Source organism: Stomoxys calcitrans, chromosome 2 (assembly GCF_963082655.1).
Source record: "Stomoxys calcitrans chromosome 2, idStoCalc2.1, whole genome shotgun sequence".
In the NCBI taxonomy this organism is placed as follows: Eukaryota; Metazoa; Arthropoda; class Insecta; order Diptera; family Muscidae; genus Stomoxys; species Stomoxys calcitrans.
Window position 1 is genome coordinate 1,873,694 of NC_081553.1, and position 21,909 is coordinate 1,895,602.

The following is a 21,909-nucleotide window of genomic DNA, read 5'->3' on the forward strand; positions in this document are numbered from 1 at the left end:
TAAGTACGAAAAAGAATAGGATGGTGGTGAGTATGAAGACATTAAATCGTCAATGTAAAGGGAGCCTACGTTAGATATAATGCTGAGGGCATTAACGACAACAATTGGGTGCGCATCCCACCCTCAAGGGGGTTTTTTTTGGTCCCTAGAGGGGTTCAGGGTCATTTGCCCTAGAAACGGACTTCAAATTCATGTTGCTTGTCTCAAAACTATAGAGTGTATTTTTCCCCAAATCTCGTCATTTCGTTTGTAACACCTCGAAATATTTATATTTGACCTTACAGGTTATAAATATTCACTATCGTCTGTATATTCTAAGTTAATGTAGCCATATCTGCCCATCCGTTCAACAGGTAGTCGAAATTACGATACTATCGGAACGTATAGTGCCCCATATTGGCCATATTGGGTTCGATTGATTTAAATTTGTACAAAAAACATGCAAGGAGAGGGGAATCCTGCGCCTTCACTAAAAATGGAAATTGGGAACTATATCTAATTCTGAACCGATTATGATGGACTTCAACGAAGGTTTTCAGATGGGTTATAAAACAATCAGTTTCAAGAAGGCCGCGTAGCCAAGACGTATTGAAAGAAGGGTACATTACCATGTTAAATAGTTGAAAACATATAACCGAGAACCCATACAAACCGTTGATGACATTTTCATATAGTTGTCGAGAAATCATGCATGACATTTTAAGTAACATTGTGAACGAACATGTCATCATGTCTCATGACAGTTCAATAGACATGTCTGGTACGATGTCCTTAAGAGAGCGCCCGTTTTTCAAAGAAAAAAAAACATTTCAGATTTAACATGGTCATGCACCCTTCTTTTAAGACGTCTTGACGACGAGGCCTGCTGTACAGAAAAAAATAAAAAAACTATGTTAAATTAAGAAATGTTTACATTTAATTAAAAATAACGCTGAAATCGGTCCTATAAAAGAATTTGTGTTACTGCTTAACGATTTTGCAATTTGGATTTATGATAAGCTCAAAAATCCAATTAACGTGGTTTAACTCCATAAACCAATTAATTAAAAGTTGCCCTTTCTTTTAAGCAAATAAAAATAAGTAATTGATATTTTTTACATGAATAAAAAACTTTTTATTTCATTGGATTAAATTGCGTATATGGCATGAAATATACTTTTTATTTATTTTCGGAAAAAAGAAGAAAAATTATTGTTTCCATTACGAACCTCTCTTCATTGACGGGGACATGGTCTGTAAAGACTATAATAAACAAATTAATTTATATACATTTTTAAAATAAATCGTAATAATTACCAATCTTAGCATTTTGTGGCCTCAAATAATGGCATGAGATTCCGTTGCGTTAAATGCGGACAGGACCATGGCCTCGGGAAATGCACGGTAGCGAACAAGGAATCTTATACGGAGGGGAACATCACGACTGATCTCGTGACGGGACAAGTGGTACGCAGAATTTTTGTGTCAACTGAAAGGCACGTGGCAAGTTCCAAGAGGATCGATTTATTAGAGAAGATTCGGGAAAAGCGTTCTACGAGACGTGTAGAGACCAGAATGCCGGCGGTGGTCCCTTCCCCGATAATTCACAGCACATCGTGCGCGACTTATGCGTAGAAAGCGCATGTCCCGGGACTAGGAGCTAATGTTATGCCTACGACATGTACAGGTATGGCCGCGAAAGTTGACAAGAATATGCGCACGTTCGATAGGGAATGAGAAAACTCCTGGGAGGAGATAGTGCCAATACCAGTGGCAGAGTCCTGATGGATTTGCAGAGCCAATCTTCTGCCACCACTGGTATTGACACTAGTCCCCCGCCCCCACCTGCCCTTAGACCCACCGTGAGATCCCCTAGGAAATCTATGATTTCAAAAATTTAAGGGTTCCGGAATTTAATAACACCTTGGCCGGATAACTGGATGGAAATGGCCTATCTGTGGACAGGTGAACCGATTGACCGAGACTTTTGGTAAAGCGATGAAGAGATCCATAAGGAGGATTAAACCGATAGGGGGTCTTATGAAGGATCTTCTGCACGACATCCTTCATCTGACCCAACAAAAGAAGAATCTTCGGCGGCGGAGACACAGAATATTGGATGGACAAAGAGCCCAAACACTTGCGGCGGATATAAGGGATTTGGATAGGATAATCCCGGAGCGCATAGCGGACTTCAAGATCGAGTCCTACATCAACACGATCAAAGCAATTCTACCGGGGCGCAATATGTTCAGGGACCTTAAAAACCTTTGCGGCTCAGCGAAGCGGAAGGATATGGCTGACCTTAAAGACACAGGGTAGGATTGTCACTAATATGGAGACGAAGGCAGAGTTCATTGTGCTGGCCGAGCAATGGGAACCTACGAACCAATTATGGAAATAAATCGCCGAAAACTGCCGATGGCATGCACAGCAGTATTGCGTTGCTGGAAGCTGAGGATATTGAATTTTTACTGCGGAGACTGAATGGCAAGAAGAGAAGCCGGGACGATGGCTGTATTAACTAAAACAATTAAAATTTGAAAAATGGAACAAAATGTGAAAAAATTAAAATGGAAACAAAGCATTTGACCAAGGTGGATTTTTTTGCATTCTCTTTGTTGTTGTCTTCTTTTCCGCATATTCTCTGCTCATGTACGCACACGTATACCCACACTCACACAAATTTCTTTGTGTGTGCTAGCAAGGATGCCATGGCGAAACAATTAAAGGTGGTCTCATTTGTACAACAACCACAAATTATATGGTGCAATCCGCCATCTTGCCATCAAGCTGATAGAAATTTTGCCAACACACACATAAAAAAATTTGTGTGAGTGTGTGTATACGTGTGCGTACATGAGCAAAGTATATGGGAGAAAGAAGATAACAAAAATGTGACATATTAATACCGTCAAACCTGGCCGGCTGTTAACAGCTGTTTGCGTGAAACCACCTTTTTAAATCCGCCTTGATCCAAACCAAGCATTTGAAGTTCTAGTGGGCCTTGGATACAACTCTGGAATAGGGCAATTCCATCAGCTGTGCAAGTGAGACAACCGTCTCAATTTAACCATGCATTGGACGTTTTAGTAGGATTTGGATACAACTCTGGAATTACAAAATTGCATCAGCTGTGGTAGTGAATTTGCCAAGTTAATTCTTTCATACCGGGTTATCAATTCCTGTGAAGGAATAAATCAATACCAAGACAAAAACAACCTTTTTTGGCCGGTGACGCGTAGATTCCGTGGCTTCATGATATGGCATTGGAGATCTATCAGATTATGGACTTGGACCATACTTAGTTCGTATGTTGAAGACAAACCATAGTTGAAGTCAATGTGCATAATTTCGCCCCAAGTGCAGTTTACTGGCCCCTCTTCGATACCTGTGAAAATGACTGTTTAGCGTGCTGATTCTAACTATATAAAAAATTCCTGGTGGCGGATTTGGATCTTGAGAAATAGACTTCGAAGGGGTCAGTCAAAACGATCAAAAAACTCGAAAGTTTTCCAACAGTTTTTTTTTACAAATTTCACGTCCTTAGAAGGCTTGTTTCAATAGCTTTCGGACGAACACATTTCATTTGAATAGCCAGCAGCAACGGACTATGCCAATTAATTCGACTTCCACCAACACTACAGGCGTCCACCATAATTACAAGAGCTTTTAAACAAACAAAAATGTGACACCAGTACAGGCGTCCACCAAAATTACAAGAGCTTTTGAACAGGTCAGGCCACAAATTTCGTCACACTACCAGCGCCAATACAAAAACATTTAAAACCAAAAAATCAAAACGCCAAGATAAAACAAGTTGGGATGGGATGGGATGCATTTGCAATACATGCATCTTGTAAGAAGCTACGAAAAACACAGCAAATGAAATCGGCGAACTCTCCGACCTCAAGTAGAACAATGGCTTCCACCAGGACGACAATAACTACCGCACCCACACCTCCAGTTGCGGCGAGTATGATAGTAACGCCGAATAACATTAGCAGTGTATTGGTTTCGGCTAGTGCAAGGATTACAGCCAGCAATGGGACCACCGGCACAAATGGATCCATTAAGAAGCCCCAATAAAAATCAATCGCTTCAAGAGGATGCAAAGGGTCAACCAAAAGGTCTTTCCAGAAATCTGCGGGCAAAAAATGACTAGTCGCTCATCATGCTCCCACATGTGAGCCCCCTGATTTGAGCGCTGTAAAGAATGCTGCTAAACTAGCATCCTTTAAACACGAACTCGATGATTAATTACTTTCTGCTCTTTCAGGAGAAAAGTTCTGAAGATCAAAAAACCGTATTACTTCAATATTTTCAGATGGAAAGCGCTGAGGGAAATTTAAAATTCTTCCTCAGATGTTAATAGACACAGTTATCCAACAGTACCAGTTCAGTCAATGTCCTCGACACTGACGTCGACACAATTATATGTAAACATGTCTACCACAATGCCAGCAACAAGAAGGCAAATGTTAGCAATGATGAATGTGAATGCCGATGGACTCGTCGGTTGTTGGAACTGCCCAAGCGTCTCTAGAACACACAATACTCATGTATCTACAGCAGCAGCAACAATAACAAAATCACTCAATTGTAAGCCAACCAAATTGGCAACAACCGCTGCAGCCTCAACCACCTACAAAGGTTTCCTATGAAAGTAAAGTTAATTTGAATGCCTCGACTTCATCGGACATCAATGCGACAAGGAAAAACTATAGCATTCTGTCCATACCGCCAAACTTAAATACAGCGTCCTCGTCCTCGGTTATTATTGCCTATATTACTGGCTTCTTTGCCAGTCTCAATTTTAATCGCTTGTTAACGAAACAGCAGTCTCTCAATTACAATTACAAAATCATTCGAGTTCTGTTTTAGGTGATCAAAATTCCTTTAGAACTCGTCGTCGTTTGTGTAGAACTAAGGCTTAAAAAATCACTGTGCAACAATTGCACAATGAATGAGGGCAATGTGATGAACAACGCGATCACGTTCCGTGCCCTTGTCACAATTGCATCGCTCACACTCACCCACTTTTAATCGAGCACTTCAAATGGCCATTGGCGGAGGCACCTCCAGACACCCGTACTCTCTGGGCGCCCATACGTGATGGTTTCGACAATATAACGTAAGCTAAGAGTTCAGAATTCGTATTTTTCTCAGTAATGACGAAATGTTTTTTTTAATTTTTCCCCAATAGGTTGGAAATTACATTTAAACCTTATGGCTTGCAGCGAGTGACATTGTGTACCGAATATCAAAAGATTGCTACAGAGTCTGACACCACATTACACACTCTATTGATGTAAAGATCCATTCGATGGCATTGGTTTGTACCGGGTGACAACTTCTACAGGTATCAACTAGTACATTTACTGTTGAACCTAGATTAAATCGACGACACATAAATATGTCGTACCATTAACGATTGATTCTCTTGCCAGATTTTAACGAAATTTCATTATATTAACGTGTTACATCGGTATTCGCAGAACCTAAAGCAGCTTAGAAAAGATTTATTTCGAAAGCTGCCAAATAAACCGGTAGACTACTACCCACCTACTCGTGTTAGCATTAGCGCATCCAGTCCAGCTTTCTGTTGAAACACTTCGAATAGCAATAAAATTAGCAAAAACCAATGATATTTTAAAATTCTGGAGGGTGCTACAACTTTTCTGGGGGATGGGGTGCTTAGCCCACCCCGCAAAGGCCTTTCTACGTTTGTAGGTGTTAGACTTTTTTTCTATTTTTCGAAAGCAAATTAAATTAAAAATAAAAAATAAAAAAATTATGCAAAAAAAAAATATATATTGTTTAAGTTTTATAACCATTTAACGTCATATCGCCATTTTTTTAATATGGAAAATATTACTGCGCCTGAAACTAAAACGGTTTCTTACTCCCAAAATTTTCTGAACAATTTATATGCACGATTTTATATGACGAGAAACATTTATTCCAATTATTTTCATTCGTTTACTTTATGGCAGTGAAACCCGAATTGGTTTTTTACATTCCCACCGCAGCGCAGAGGTTAGCATGGCCGCATATGACGCTGGACGTCTGGGTTCTATTCCAAGCGAATCCCTGCCTTTAGAGGAATTTTTCTTGAGAGAGCGGCCATTCCTCCATTCATCTGAACTGCTGAAACAATGAATTAATAAATTTATCGATTTATTGATTTAAGCCTTTGTACGGTAATGGAGAGGAAATTCGGCCGGGCCGAATCTTACATACTCTCCACCATGGATCGCATATGTCAAGATCTTTGCCCGGTATCTCTATATAGGCAAAGAAAGGATAATGGATAAAAATTGCCATGATATTGGAGCTATATTAGGTTATGGACTGATTTGTACCATACTTAGTTTGGATGTTAGAAACCATAACATATCAATGATTGCTGTCCGATTCAAGTTTAAGCTCAATGATAAGGGGCCTCCTTTTTATACCCGAGTCCGAACAGCGCACTGTGGGGTATTTGACCTACAACTATAAGTCATATGACCTTGAAACTTGAACTCATTTTCTTGAAATTTACTTAAAAGGCGTTGAACTAATTTTTTATATTCTGCTTCAGTGAAAATCGTAGCCATCATCGTACAATCGTCCGCGTTCTCTAGCCGTCTGTAGGCCGTGGATTGGAGCATAAGTAGAGGTTAAACAATGCCAGAGATATCACCCCGCTTTGGGGAACTCCCTGTTTCACTTTACGGTGCTTCGACTTCTTATGGAGGGACGTGTTGTTCTCAAATAGTTTGCATGTCGAATGCCTTCAATAGGTCCAGTGCCACAAGGACCGTCCTATCACATGGCCTGGGCTGATTGAAGCCACGGCAAATGTGTGCGGTGATGGCATGCAAAGCTGTTGTTGTGCTATGCAGTCTTCGAAATACATGTTGATTCTCGGCGAATGAAAATTCTCCTACGAGGCTCGGGAGGAGCAATGCCTCAAGCACCTTTGCCACTGGTGAGAGAAGGGAGGTCGGTCTGTACGACTCCCCCAAACTCGGGTCCTTTCCAAGTTTCAGTAACGGGATCACTTTGCTCATTTTCCAGACATCGGGAACTATAAGTTTGTCAAAGACAAGTTGAGGACAGTGGTTAGGTACTCAACTCTAGGTAAATCCAGATTCTTTGACATCAATTTAGAGATTCTGTCGGGGTCCAACGCCTTGGATGATTTGGCGCCACGGATGACATTTTTAACTTCGCCCACGGTAAATTGTGGTGGTTGTCCATGGGCTCGGAGACCACGGATACGACGAATGGCTCTCCTCCTTGCCCTGTCACTTTCGGGATGCACAATAAAAAGACGATTGAACAACCTGGCGTATCTCTTCGGATCAGTCACGGTTACTTCGCCCAAAGTGATTGAGGTCCTGTCATCCCGTCTACCGGGGTTCGAGAGTGACTTAACAGTATATCACAGCTTGCCTAAACCGGTGCCTAAGTTACATAGCTCCAAGTGTTCCAGCCTCAAATTGCGCCTATGTTTGTTGCCTACCCTGTATATGTCCAGATTCAGCTCGCCAATTCTGAGGCTAGTGTGGTCCGTACAACGAATCCCATCATGACAGCATGCCAGGATAAGTCAATCAGGAGATCAGGGGATGCAATGGAAATTTCTGGCGAGCTGCTGCACCTCCTTGTAATCCTGGTGGGGGCATTCTCATTCACCATGCAACGTTACCTAGGGGAGAATACCATGAAATGTGATGCGCATTAAAGTCCCCTAGAACCAGACGATTATGTCTAGCACCGTCAATCCGGTGCGTTCAACCGGCTGCCATGGGATTTTCTTTGGGATATACCAACATCTGTGGTATATTTCGACCCAATCTGTCCTAATTCTAATATATACCCGAACAATGTACAAATTTGAAGCGATTTTTTGGAAAATCTCCACACATGTTCTCATACGTGTCGACAATGTTTCAATAAATTTCGGCCAAATTGGTTGTTTAATATTGATGTTGTATGACTTCTAAGGAATATCATAAATAGTATATATATATCGGAGCTGTACACAAATCTGAACCGATTTTCTGGAAATTCGCTATATATGTTCTCCTAGGCATTGGCAACATCTGCGAAAATTTCGCCCAATCGATTGTTGTTGGTAGGTTTAATAACATTAAAAAGAAATACCCCAAAACATATGTTTATCGGATATATATCCAAATTTAAACAGATTTTTTTGGTATTCGCCAAAAATCTTCTTTTCACCTTCCTTACATCCTGTGCTGAAATTTAATTAAATCGGAACATAAATCAAAGGGCTACCAACAAATAGTGTAAACATTACATATAACGGATATATATAAATCTGAGCCGATTTATTCAAACTTAGCCAGTTTTGCCGAGTATCTTGAAGATCGACCTGCCCGTTGATTTAAACGACCCATTTGAGGACAAATTCCCCTCTGTGCGGCGTGCCGCAGTGCTACATATCTATGGGGAGACGTTTTTACGTGGCTGCCAAACCATTTGTCGCTTTTTCAAATTGCTTCACTAATTTCGCCAGCATATGTTCACGCCAGGATTCGAACCCAGTTGTTCAGCCTCATAGGCGGACATGCTAACCTCTGCGCTACGGGGGCCACCTAGTAGCGCAGAGATTAGTAGTAGAAGTAATTGTGCAAACTTTCAGCCAAATCGGATAAAAATTGCGCCCTAAACCTGCTGAAGAATTAAAATCGGGAGACCGGTTTATATGGAAGCTATATCAGGTTACAGACCGATTCAGAAAATATTTCGCTATATGTTGAAGGTCATACCTGTTATTGTAAAAAATTTCCAACAAACCGGATAAGGATTGCCCCCTTCAGTCGCTCAAAAAGTATTATTGGGAGATCGGTTTTTATGGGAGCTTTATCAGGTTATGAACCGACTTGAAGCATACTATGCACAGTTGTTGGAAATCAAAACAAAATGCTTCATTCAAAATTTTAGCCAAATCGGATCATAATAGAGCCGCCTAGAGGCTCAAGAGGTCAAAATCTAAGATCAGTTTATATGGCCATTTAAAATCCTAACCGACCTACGCTAATAGGAAGTATTTGTGCAAAATGTCAAACGCCTAGCTTTATCCCTTCAAAAGTTAGCGTGCTTTCGACGGACGGACGGACACGGCTAAATCGACTTGGAATGTAAAGACGATCAAGAATGTATACCTTGTTGGGTCTGAGATGTATATTTCGATGTGTTATGAAGTTAGTATACCCCCATATGGTGGAGGGTATAAAAAGCAATTTAGCGAAATACTAAGAGAACTAAACGGCAATGAGCCATTGTTTTTTAAAAAAGCAAATAGCTGGCTCTTAACTTCCTTATTGATTCAATGTCCTGAGCCTTATAGGGTCTAGTCTCGTCCCACGTAAAGTTTTGAACTAGCTTGTTTGAGTTCTAGACATAAAAACACCGATATTTGAAAAGCGTTTATTGGTTTATTTTAACAGATTTTCTTTATAGAACTGTTTTTCGTTTTATATGTCTTGTTCATGGGCAATGTTGAGTGTTTATGTGTTTTATTCTTAAGCCATCCAACCAAATTCTGAAACAAATCATAACAGAGAAAACGAGAAAACTGTACCTTATAATCATACTTCCGTCCTTTTCTGCAAATGCAAAAATTCTATTAAAATTTACACAAAGTCACTCGCCCAGCTGATACAATTTTCCAATTTCAGAGTTGTATCCAAATCCAACTATAACGTCAAATACCTTGTTAGTGTCTTTTTTCACATTGTTATTGTTTAAATTTACAATATAAACGTTGTAATGGCGAAGATTTTAATATTGTAGCTGCTACACATAATAATGCAAATAAAAACTTGCATGCCAATTTGACAGTGTAAATAAATTTGACAGCCCTGGCAGCCAGTTGGCTGTCAGGGTTGTATCATTAATTTCATTGCTGTTTGGCTTGTGGTTTTACCTATCAAATGAAATTTTCAGCAGCTAACCAAAGTGACTCGATTGGGCTGTATAGTCATATCTCAACCATTCAACCATCTAGGTCGGTCGGCTGTCTCACAGTCCACAAGCTCTCACAAGGGGTAGAGAGGAAAAGAGAAAGAAAGAAAGCAGTAAAAAGTGGCTTCGATATACATACACAATTTTTTCATCTAAAAGCAGCCCTACAGACAAATTAAATAAAAGTTCTTAAGGTAAGTTATTTCTTCTTTTTTTAACATAATCATGCACAAAAATTATGAGTTTATTGCAAATCACACATGGATCTTTTTCTAATTTACATATACACACGCGAAAAGTTCTCTGCATATACACACATACAATTTTTTCATATAATTTCTGGCCTTTTAAAGTTTATATGCCGCATTGTTTAGAAGATGTGTGATTAGTTAATATATTTTGCAACTTCCAATATTTCGGTTTCCTTTTTTTTTTTATTACAAATCACCATTTTAATCGATTTATGTTGCATTTTTTTTCCTTCCAGTAGTCGTTATACATAATTTAATCGATTTTGGTTTCGTCGCAACTTCGGCCAAAGGTACGCTACAGTGACTAGCGCTACCTTTCAATATGGCGGACGACGAGCAGTTCTCGTTGTGCTGGAACAATTTTAATAGTAATTTATCAGCGGGTTTCCATGAGTCGCTTTGCAGAGGTGACCTGGTGGATGTGACGCTGGCGGCAGAGGGGCAATTTGTCAAGGCTCATCGTCTTGTTTTGTCCGTCTGTTCGCCCTATTTTCGTAAAATGTTCACTCAAATGCCAGCCAATCAACATGCCTTTGGTAAGTGTAATTGTCCGCGTATATTATGGACTGTATTGCGAATTATGTTCTATTTACGTTTTGTTTTTAGTATTTCTGAAGGATGTAAGTCATACCGCTTTGAAAGATCTCATCCAGTTTATGTACTGCGGCGAGGTGAACGTCAAGCAGGAGGCGCTACCAGCTTTCATAAGTACAGCAGAGGCTCTACAAATTAAAGGCTTAACAGATGTAAGTACCTTATACGAGTTTTGGGGTTTGTTTTTATTTGAATTTTGTTTTGGCTTGGGGTTTTCGTGTCGAAGCATAGTCGGTGTGATTCAGTTATGATGTGTGTGTATTGACCGAAACGTGTACATTTGCCAGTGTGCGAGAACACTTTTTATTTTGTTGATATTTTTGCGCCGAAGCGTAACTGTACTCGTCGAAGACTTGTCGAACCAATTTGTTTCTTCATATGGATTTTGACTATGTCATACAAATAACATGCCCTATAGACTGAAGTAAATATACTAAATAAAATGTATAATAGTTTGACAAATTCCGGTCTAAGATATTTTTTACGTTTTGGAAAGCCAATTCAACTCTTCATCCCCATTAGGTGTTTTGGTGAGAGCTTTTCTCTCAAATTATAAATTAGGTGTAAAAAAAGCGCCCTTTAAAATTTCGTTGAGTTGTTGGAAATTTTGTTTATAGGCCGTTAACATTTGATTTTTTTACTGCCCACACACTGTTAAGAGCAGTGTTTTGCAACAGAATGTTGCTACAGTTGAAGCTCGTTTATTCGTTCGATATGCTCATGACGCCGCTTAACAAGAATAATCGAAAAGACGGTATTCTTCGCTGGTATTGATACTGCATGCCGGTTAATAGAGTCCCAGCTACTCGAGGTTCAACTTTTTAAATTTATTTGCTTTTTAACAGTTTTATTGGCCAAAAATACACTGATTATAGTGAGGAAAATGGCAAAAAAAATCAAAGTGACAACACTTGATCACATTACCGGCATCATGTATGTTTTGTATGTTTTATTGGTTTCAATGTTCCGTTTTTCTTTATTAAATTGAAAAAGAAATTAAGAAATTGCAAAGTGCTTTTGCTTTTGCTTCTACATAAGTGTAAGCACAACCTGATGTAAATGTTCTGATCTCTGAAAAACTTACATGCTTAAAAAAAACATGCTTACAAACTAACTAAAATAACAAATATTACAAGCGCAAAAACAAATAACCTTGCATAAGTTCTTTGCTAAAGCTTCTATATACCAATTTATATGAAATCGCAGAAACTCTAAATAATGAAATTTAAGACAAAAAAAAACCTCCATTACCCGTCCACCCTTACAAGGGTTTACAAGGTGTTTCTTTAAAAATGGTTGCAATTTGAACTTAACAGTGTATGCTGGCAAGTAAACACAATGACATCCGGCAGTTGAAAGGTAGCTGTCCTTCGAAAAAAAAAATTACATTATCCAAATTTAGCACAAATATTTGTTTATGATTTTGAGCGTTAAAAAAAACTACCGCATTTATTTCGTCACCTAAGACTTTGGCGGCAATATCCTAATTGGTCTATTTTAACTTTTCTGTTGTTGTTGTAGTAGCAGTGTGTGGTACACTGAGGCGGCAGCCCTTACCGATGAAGGAATTCATCGGGTCAATCCGGTACATACAACCGGCTGCCATGGGATTGTTAACTTTTCTGTGGTATACCATAGCTGTGTGTTGCATGAATATTTTTAGGTGTTTTATTCAATTGAAGCAACTTTCTCAAAAACCTTTCAATTTAAGTAATACAATTTAATTTTGTTACAGAGTGATCCTCCACAATCTCAAACGCCGCCTGAACCTTCTACACCCACGCCACAAATTCAATCACAACAAATACAAGCGTCACCGCGAGTGCGGCATCGTACGTCGACGGGTCGCTCATACAAAATAGAAACTGTTGATGATTCCGGCGATGACACGAAACAAACGACGCAGATTGTTATACAAACTACGGCGCCATCCCACCCACCACAGGCCACAATTACCACACAAGCACCTCAGCAGCAACACCACCACCACCATCATCATCAGCAGCAACAACAGCATCAGCCTCCTCAACAACATATAGCGCAACAGCCTATCCAAACGCAAACACATCAACTTGCCGGTGTTAGTTTACCTACTTCAACGGCAACAACAGCTGTGGTAACCCATAAAAGACCCGCCCAACGTACAAACCTTGGTAGTGTGCCGCACATCAAGCGATCAAAGAGCACAATTGATCCCCTAGAGGCTTCAGATGCAACCGTTGCCACACAACAACTTAATGTACAAACAACCGTAGTGACGTCGGATGTGACCAAGTCCCAAAGTCAACAGCACCATCACCACCAACAGCAGCAACAAACGCAATCGCATCACCACCAATCACAGCCACAACAGACCAATGAACCTGAGTACATCGACATGCCCATGGAATTGCCAACAAAGTCAGAACCAGACTACGTTGAGGATGCTGGCGAAGTTGATCAGGGTGAACAAGACGGAACATATGTGGAAGACGAATCGTACGGTGATATGCGCTATGATGAAAGTTACTTCACTGAGGGCGAAGAAGCCGGAGGAGCGGCAGGAAACGCAGCAACAGGAGGAGCCACAAGTACAAGTGCCACAGCGACCACATCAAAAGCTATTGTAAAGTCGCAGCCGCTATCGGATTCGGCGTACATGGATAGTACAGGAGATCAAGCCAATAGTGACGCACAAGGTTGGTTGACACTATTTACAAACACACAAAACAAGTATTTTCCAACCAAACACTTGAGCGCCAGACGCCAGTGATTTGTATGGAAAATACTATTGATTTGTGAAACATTTTTACACAAACAAGTAATTTAGTATTTATTAAGAGTTGAAGAAAGGGCAGAGCTGGAAGATTGTTTAAGGAAACTCCGAGCGATCGTTGTATTTTCAAAACGAACATCACTTTGGGTTTCTGCATTCTTCCCATGGTTTCTTAAACTTAATCTAGCCGAAGAGATAACACTTTATTCAGCGTAGAGCTTTCCTTAAATACCTATGTACATTGAAAAAGTGCTTTTTGTTCTCTTGCTAGGTAAGTTTAAAAGACTCAGATGAAGGAAATAGATATAGACGGCACTCCTTAAAAAAATTTTGCGTCTTTGTTAAAAGTATACGTGCGGGAAAATACTTTTAAGTACGCGGAAGAGACAATTTAACAGCGACAAGTTTATGTTTTTAAGACCCGAATCCATTTCAAATTACCCATGTCATTCGAAATTTTATTTGCTTCAAATTGTCTCGTTCGTGAACTTCTCTATTTCTAGCTGCTACTGCTCTGTAGGCCTTAAGCAAAAGAGCATAAGAATACTAGGATTTTATTATTGTTCAACTTTTGCTGTTCACAGAATGGACCTTTCTGCGAATTTCAATATATTTGAACAATAATTTAACCTATTTGCTTCCTACTTTTGTTAACCATTCGTGGCGGTCGGAAGAGCATTCCTAATCAGCTAGACTCATTTTAAGATCACAGAGAGACATATTCTCGCCAAAATGTCTTGTGATTATTTCTCAACAAAGTGTTAAAAAAAAGAAAATTTAATGAATGAGCAGGTAAGTAGATGCGCATATTCATGATTTTACATGCGCTCACATATGCACTGTTTGCGGCGGGTGGTAAGTAATAACATTATCATTTGTGCATAAATGCAAGTTGACAACATTACATTGAGAGAATTAAAAATAATTTTAAATGGGGGGATTTTTTAGCGGCATTGTATTATTAATAATTACAAATGAAATAAATAAAACACTTTTTAAAACAAAGGATTCAAAGAAAACACTTACAGACAATAACAACTATTCGAGTGTAATATAAAGGCAAGCAAAAAAAAATTGTATATTTTTCACAACTACCTATTCTGAAAGCACAACAGAGTATCCTGCTTTAGGGAGAAAATCATGTGTGAATTAAGTCCTAAGTCCATGTTCGTAATGAAAGTTCGATCATGCTCCCATTTTGTATAACTTTACTACTTAGTGTTTCAGTTCATTATATCCACCACAATAGGAGTGGGCCTAATAATATAGTCATCGCTTTTTATAACACGTTGAAATATTGATAAAGCATATAAATTCTTGATCGTCTTGATATTCTAAGTCGATCTAGCTATATTCGTCCATCTGTCGAAATTGCGAATAGGCTATATTCAAATTTTAACAAAGCTCCCATATAAATGATCATTCGACTTGTCTTCGTTAGCCTCTTGAAGACGCAATTATTCGATTTGTTTGAAATTTCGCTGGTAGTGATTTGCTATATTATTTCAATTATCAGAAAGTATTGTCTAAATTGGTCCCCATGTTATAACTTCCATCATCCATGGTAAGTATTGTCCAAATCGGTATATAACCTGGTATATCTCCCGATTAGTCTTCTACGGCGCACAGAAGTTTATATTTTTGGTTGATTTGCAGAAATTTGGTACATAAAGTACTCATGTTTTTCAACTTGGTTTATTTGTTTACAAAATTATTGCAGCCTTTTAGTAGATTTCTTAACAGATTACTTTTGCAAAACGTCAAATAAAACTTCTTTAATGCTTCATAAAGTTTTGTGTAACCCAAATCCACTAGGCATATACATGTAGATGTATTTATTTTTTTAACTCGAGATTTAAACTAAAAACTTGTAGTAGGGTGAAGGTTAAAAAACAAACAACAATGGAAATTTGAGATGTCTTTTAAAACCAATATGAATTAGGAATTTAGCATTTTGTTAAATTGGCTCTTATTCCCCCTTATTCCGGTTGTCAAAGGCGTGGTCGAATTTCAACACTTACAAAACTATTGTGCTTGTCGAAGACAAGCCATCTATTACATATTTGGTATTACGTACAGATACGGTCAAAATAATAGCAGCGCAAAATAATAATTTTATTCTATAACGTGGACTTCCTTCCAAACCGACTGCCTTATATATCTTTTTTTATACGTCAGTACAACACTAAATAAGCCATAATAATGGTATTGGTACAACGTGTTGGAGTAATTATAACTATTTAAAAAAGTAAAATTTAGGCAGTCAAAATAATAGCAGTAGACTATATCGAATCCACAGGGCAATACGTTCAAGAAATGTTACACTTTTGAGAAAAAACAACACAGTTTGTAAATGGACCATTCGATTAATAGAGAAACACTGCGATTGGATGAACCAAAAATTGTGTAGAACTTAACAAAAATGTTTTGACAGATGGTTTAGAGTCCTGAAAATTTGTGAAACGTTTATAGAAATTAATAAAGGTCCTCGATATACAACTAAAATGGAGAAACATGGTGAATCAAACGTATTGGTTTGAGGGTGTCTCTCATATAAAGGTGTAGGTCGTATATATTGGGTCCGCAACATCGTGGATGCATCCCAGCATATTGAAATAATCCAAAATATGGTTCCATATGCGCAAATTTAAATGACTTATCATGTAAATTTGAAGAAGGTAGTGACCAGAAGAACAGGGCTATTTTAGCAATTAGGCGGTTTTAAGGAAATAACGGCCTTATGGAGTGACTTGCATAGCCGTCGGATCTTAGTCCAATAGAAAACTTGTGCGATATCGAAAATAAGATGGACACATCAAAACCCAATAATAAGTTTTGACATGTTATTCAAAGGGGCCGGGAAATACACAAGAATACAGTAGGTGCACTGAAACGACTTTTTGGAGAAGATTTACGTAGCATACATTGTCCAATTAAGATAATTTATACTAATTATTTTATTTTGGAGACATTCGTAAAAAAATTTAGGTAGAATAAGTTATCTGAATTTTATGTTATGTTATGCTACTATCTTGACCGCCCTTGTTGTAGAAATAGTCTCTTTTAGGACTTTATTTAGAAATCTTTCCTAAAAAAATATAAATTTTTAGTTAAAATTGTTTGCTATTCTGCGTTGCTATTTTTTTTTTTGATCGCAAATGTATGTCGAATTCGACATTAAATTTATTTATTTTATTCACTCAGAACATGTTACAAAAATGGCCAAAACTGTCGTTCGGAATTTCCATTAGTTTCAAAAAGAGCATATTGCCTACTTCAAATCATACAGTGGCGGTAGTAATTAACATGAGATAATGCCACTGGCCTCATTTCTTTCAAATAAACAAGAACGACTATTGATTTGAATTGTACAATTATAAATGGTTGTCTATTCTATACAAGGGGAAGGCAGTTATAAATTTCATTTCATTTCATTTATTAACCAAATATGTAATATAAAGCCAATAAGGCCCATAAAATAATTACATACATACAAACATTTCAGTAACCTGAGTATAACAGATAATTAAATTCATTTCTTAACATAATGAGGTACTTTATTATATTTACCTAATATTCGGCTCCCCAGCCATTAAAAATAAAGAATATAAAAGAAATCCAAATGGAAGAGAGCGATAAATAGAAAGTGGTCCAACAAAGTGCACAAGAATTAAAAAAAGCGCAGCTATTTTTAAAAATAGTGCAGCTTTGAAAATCCGATGTAAGAATAGAACAAGGAGAAAAAAATTAACCATCAGCAAAAGAGTTATAAAAATCAAAAGAGTTATAAAAATCAAAAAGTTTTAAACGGAAAACGTTGTTGGAATGGGAAAAGATGCGTAATTCATGAGGCAGTCGGTTCCAGCATCTTGCTACTCTAACAGCATATGATCTCGCATATATGTTTCTTCTAATTCTAGGAATAAATAATTGCGGGTTTCTAGTAGACCGAGAGAATACAAAAATCCTCCTTAGAGGAACAGGTCTAATATTAGCAAAAGCGTTATGAAAAAGTAGTAAATTCCTACACTCAACAAACCTTTTAAATGAGCAATTAAGAAAACGTTTTACGAAGCAAGATATACGATCTCGTCTTCGGACATTGTAGACAAACCGCACAACGGAATTTACAATTCGCCTCAATTTTGTAAAGTTAGCCTGAATAGTACCTGAAAAAACCTCCAAACCGTAAAGTATCTGAGACATTAACAGAGAATAAGCCAGAAGCTTTCTCACCTTGAAAGGTAGGTAAACAATAGAAGAATACATTTTACGAAGGCAAGACCAAACCTTCCCTGACAAGGCATCAATATGGTACCTAAAAGATAACTCAGTGTCAACAATAACACCCAAACATCTATGTCGGTCGATAAACTCAATCTCCGAATTTCCAACAAAAATGTTAAGAGATGTGGTAGTAAAGTTTCCAAACATTAGAGCCTTGGATTTAGAGGGATTAATCCTTAAAGCATTGGCAGAAGCCCAGTTAACAACCCTGCCCAAAACCGAATTTATATCATTCTCAAGAATATCAGGTGTTGTAGAACTGCCATTAAAAAGCAAGAAAATGTCATCAGCAAACATAAACGCCTCACAACTCCTACAAGAAGTAAAACGATGCAAATCATTCACGTAAAGTATAAATAAAAGTGTACCCAAGATGGAACCTTGTGGTACACCAGAATGAAGAGAAAGCATGCTTGAGTTTGCACCGCTCAGAACCACAAACTGAGATCTCTTACTTAAGTAAGAAAGTATCAGTTTGCAGGCAGATGTAGAAAAATTGAAAAAATCACGCAATTTAGTAAGTAATCGAACAAAATTAATAGAATTGAAGGCTTTTGACAAGTCAAGAGAAACCATCACACTGCGTTTTCCGTTATTGGCATTCACTCGGATGGAATCAGTTAGCTTAAGCAGCAAATGAGTGGTGTTGAGTCCTTGGCGAAAGGCCAAAAGGTAAAAAAGGCATTTTATGAGGCTATAAAGTTCATTCGGAAAATCGATCTTGGTGGCATCTATCCAACTCTAATCCGATGTTAACCGAATTTAGCATAAATGTTGAAGGTTCCAATCCAAGTTATAAAACTAAATTTCAGTAATATCGTATGAAAGATGTTTATTTTATGACAACAATGAGGTCGCTCTATAAGAGACTAAATCAATGTTTATTTCTAACATATAGAGCCCAACTTTGAAATTAAGCAATGGGTAAAAAAAAATAATCTAAACTAGCAAATTTGACACTTTTTTGATGATGCCACCTGTGTGCCACTTTTCTATTTTGATACTAAATGCCATACTTTATCATTTTTGGACCACTTAAAAAAACAACTATATAGCGATTATGTATTGTTTGTTGTCCAACAACTCGCATGTAAATGTTAATAATTTTTTGAGCTAAACGAGATTAATTGGACAAATCAAAAAAACAAGTTATTTATATTTGTGAAATATATAACTTGAGCATTTAAATACCCACCATCGCGTCTCGTCTAAACATTTTATTGTAAAACCTAGTCCGTCTAAATTTGATTTTTTTTTATTTTATATAAAAAGCAGAAGGTTTATTGTACGCTTTTGTTTACAAAAAAAAAAATGTGCCACTTTTTTTTACAAATTACACTTTGTGTGTACATGAGCAGAGAATCTGCGAGAGAGAAGATAACAAAGAGAATGCAAACAAAAATCGGACTTCTTAATACCGTCAAACCTGACCGGCTGAACAAATCTCGTTGACAGATATTGCACTTCGCGAGAAAAAATTGTAATCAGCTGTTTACGTTACACTACCTGGTAATTATGTCATGCTACGAGCTCACTTATGCAAAATCGGTGTGGCATGTGGCGAAAATGATGAGACATTGGAACATAGTCCAGCTTTCGCGGCCAATAGACACCGAAAAGTTATCGATTCTAAACAATATGCAATTGTTTTTTTAACGATATAATACTATTTTTACACTCGGGTATGACGTTGGTTTCGTTTCGCAGACTAATGTGAAATATTTGTGACTTGAGGTGACCCGTATGATAGATTTCACCAAAAAAAATTAAACCATTTCACTACAAATTTTATGGTGAAAGCAATGTGATTTGCTCCTTAAGGCTGGTACTACCTTCTTTTTGTGGAAAATTTTCCGAAAATCGTTCTTTCGGTAGTTTGACAAGGGTATTACTTTTGTTTATTTTTTTTGGTTTCTTGGCCAAAATTTTGCCATTTATATATAAAAATTAATATGGCATCAAACAATTTATCAGCTGCTAACCTGCATGTGTACACACAAATGTGAGTGTTTGGGTCGTACTAAAATTCATGTATGTGTTGTAATTTCAACCAAAACGCACCCCTTCGTAATTAATAAATAATGAAACACAAAACAATTTAAAAAGAGACAAATACAGCATTTATTAATAACAATAATTAGATTTTGCAGTGTTTTCACTATTATTATTTAAACAAGCGCAACTTTCCAAAAGCCTTTGTCAGCATCTTCCACTTTTATGCAAATATTGATATTGTATTGCAGACCAAAAGCACAACACATTCTTTCACAGACCTTTTTATTTCATACAGATTGATCAAGTTGCTTCTTGTGAAAGAAATATGTATTTCTCTTTCGAGTATATTTATGTTTTAAAAGTACTTTCTTTTTTATGCCTCCACAAACACTTTATATTTTTCCACCCAGAGTAAATACATGTGAGCAACATCGCTAACAAACACTCAGTTACAATTAAAAGTTTCGAGATCGCGTTTATTTTGAATAAGAAAATTACTTGTTGCAAAGCGACAGTGGTTGTGTTTTCAATGGGCGTCCCGAAATGTAAATTTTCCCTTGATGACAAAATAAGTTATTACGAAACGAACATATTTCGGCAAATTTTTCCGTTTTGTTTATTTTTATATGAAGTTTTAACTCGAAAACCTTTATACTGAAAATACACCTTAAAATGACAAAGCAACTTTTGGGCTGTTTTTTATTTGTTTCATTAAATTTTGGGTTAAAAAATCACTTCAGTGTGCGCTAAATTGAGATTTAAAATAACATTAACAAGGAAGCCCCAGGCATTTCGAAATTTGCAAAAATTTTAAAACAAATTACAAGTCCAAGTTTTTCTTCTTTCTATCTTTTGTTAACCTTTGTTTCTGTAAATTTTTTTAACTGTGACTTCGAAAAAATTTATTCGCGTGAATTGGCGGTCACCTAAATATTTATTTGGTGAAATGATTGTGTAAGGGAAAACTGTTTTTGGCGAAACCAAAGTCACACCGGACTACAAATTGTTGAAATTGGAAAATTCTATCAGCTGGGCTAGTAACTTTAACTTGTTTAAATTTGTTTAGGATAAATGTGTTTGAAATAGTTTTTCGGTTGAAAAGGCGAAAACAGTTGACAATGGAAATTGCACGAAAGCAGAATCAACTCGTACATAACACGAATTCAATACGATTTGTACTCGCAAACTTCTGTGAATATCAGAACAGGCCTGATAATTTGAAGATGTTGCTTTTTTGCAACGGCAGTTATGCCGAATCTTATCACATATGTTCGCGCGCCCTCAGCCTGTACGTAGCTTTTTTTTGTTGCCTTAAGAAATGCATTGACATATCCTTAAGATGGCATCCCACAATACGTATTGTCATGTGTTTTCAAAGATAAACGTGAAGTTACATAACATGCGCGCACACTAAAAATGCAACTCTGCAAACAAAACCCCAAGGTGGATCAAGACATGACAGAATTACCAGGTCTGTCGTGGTTCATAACTTTAATGCTCACACACAACTAAAACACATTAAGAGAAAGTGCACTTCGCGAGAAAAAATTGTATTCAGTTGTTTACGGTACATTACCTTGTAATTGTGTCATGAATGAAACCATGACATAACTAGCGTACCGTTAACAGCTGAGTACAATTTTTTCTCTCGAAGTGCACTATCTGTCAACCAGTATTGGTTATGTGTGTGTATTATAATTAAGAACCAAGTACATACACACAACAAAAAATGGCGAGAGCTATAAACATACACAAAATCTGATTTTGACACAGAGTGCACTTAATATTTTGTTGTTGGGCAACTTTTACACCTGAAAATAAATATATCTTGAAAGAAACCACCTTCAATTACTTCGCCTGACAAAACCGACGCGCAAGATTAAGAATTTTCAACTTTGGTGATTCAACTCGTCCGAAAGAGTCTGTTGGATTTCGCAATAACTTTATAGGCATTTTCGCTGTGAATGACGTCGGTACTAGGCTTTATATAGAAATGGCGACGAAGAAATGGTGCTGAGTCCTATAAGCAAAATATTAGCGACATGTTGCTGCGACAATACAAAT

The 21,909-nt window shown here is 37.5% G+C and overlaps 1 protein-coding gene and 1 long non-coding RNA gene across 34 annotated transcripts in view; both read left to right on the plus strand.

Moving 5' to 3' along the window:
• Window positions 1–3,101: 3,101 nt before the first annotated feature.
• Window positions 3,102–5,624, plus strand: LOC106083490 (uncharacterized). Its single transcript, XR_001220660.2, has 2 exons — window positions 3,102–5,113; window positions 5,186–5,624. It is a non-coding gene; the product is annotated as an uncharacterized LOC106083490 (long non-coding RNA).
• Window positions 5,625–9,953: 4,329 nt separating this feature from the next.
• Window positions 9,954–21,909, plus strand: part of LOC106083492 (modifier of mdg4) — a 105,839-nt gene continuing 93,883 nt past the window's right edge. For 11 of the 33 annotated variants that reach the window (XR_001220662.2, XM_013246556.2, XM_059364152.1 and 8 more), the window contains exons 1-4: window positions 9,957–10,157; window positions 10,451–10,750; window positions 10,821–10,960; window positions 12,544–13,486. Coding sequence is in view for 31 of the 33 variants with exons in the window: in XM_013246556.2 (XP_013102010.1) it covers window positions 10,537–10,750; window positions 10,821–10,960; window positions 12,544–13,486 (1,297 nt within the window). In the remaining 2 variants the exon portion in view is untranslated. Of the gene's footprint in view, window positions 10,158–10,450; window positions 10,751–10,820; window positions 10,961–12,543; window positions 13,487–21,909 lie in introns of all 33 variants that reach the window. The other 22 variants (XR_001220661.2, XM_013246545.2, XM_013246551.2 and 19 more) reach the window with 6 other exon arrangements.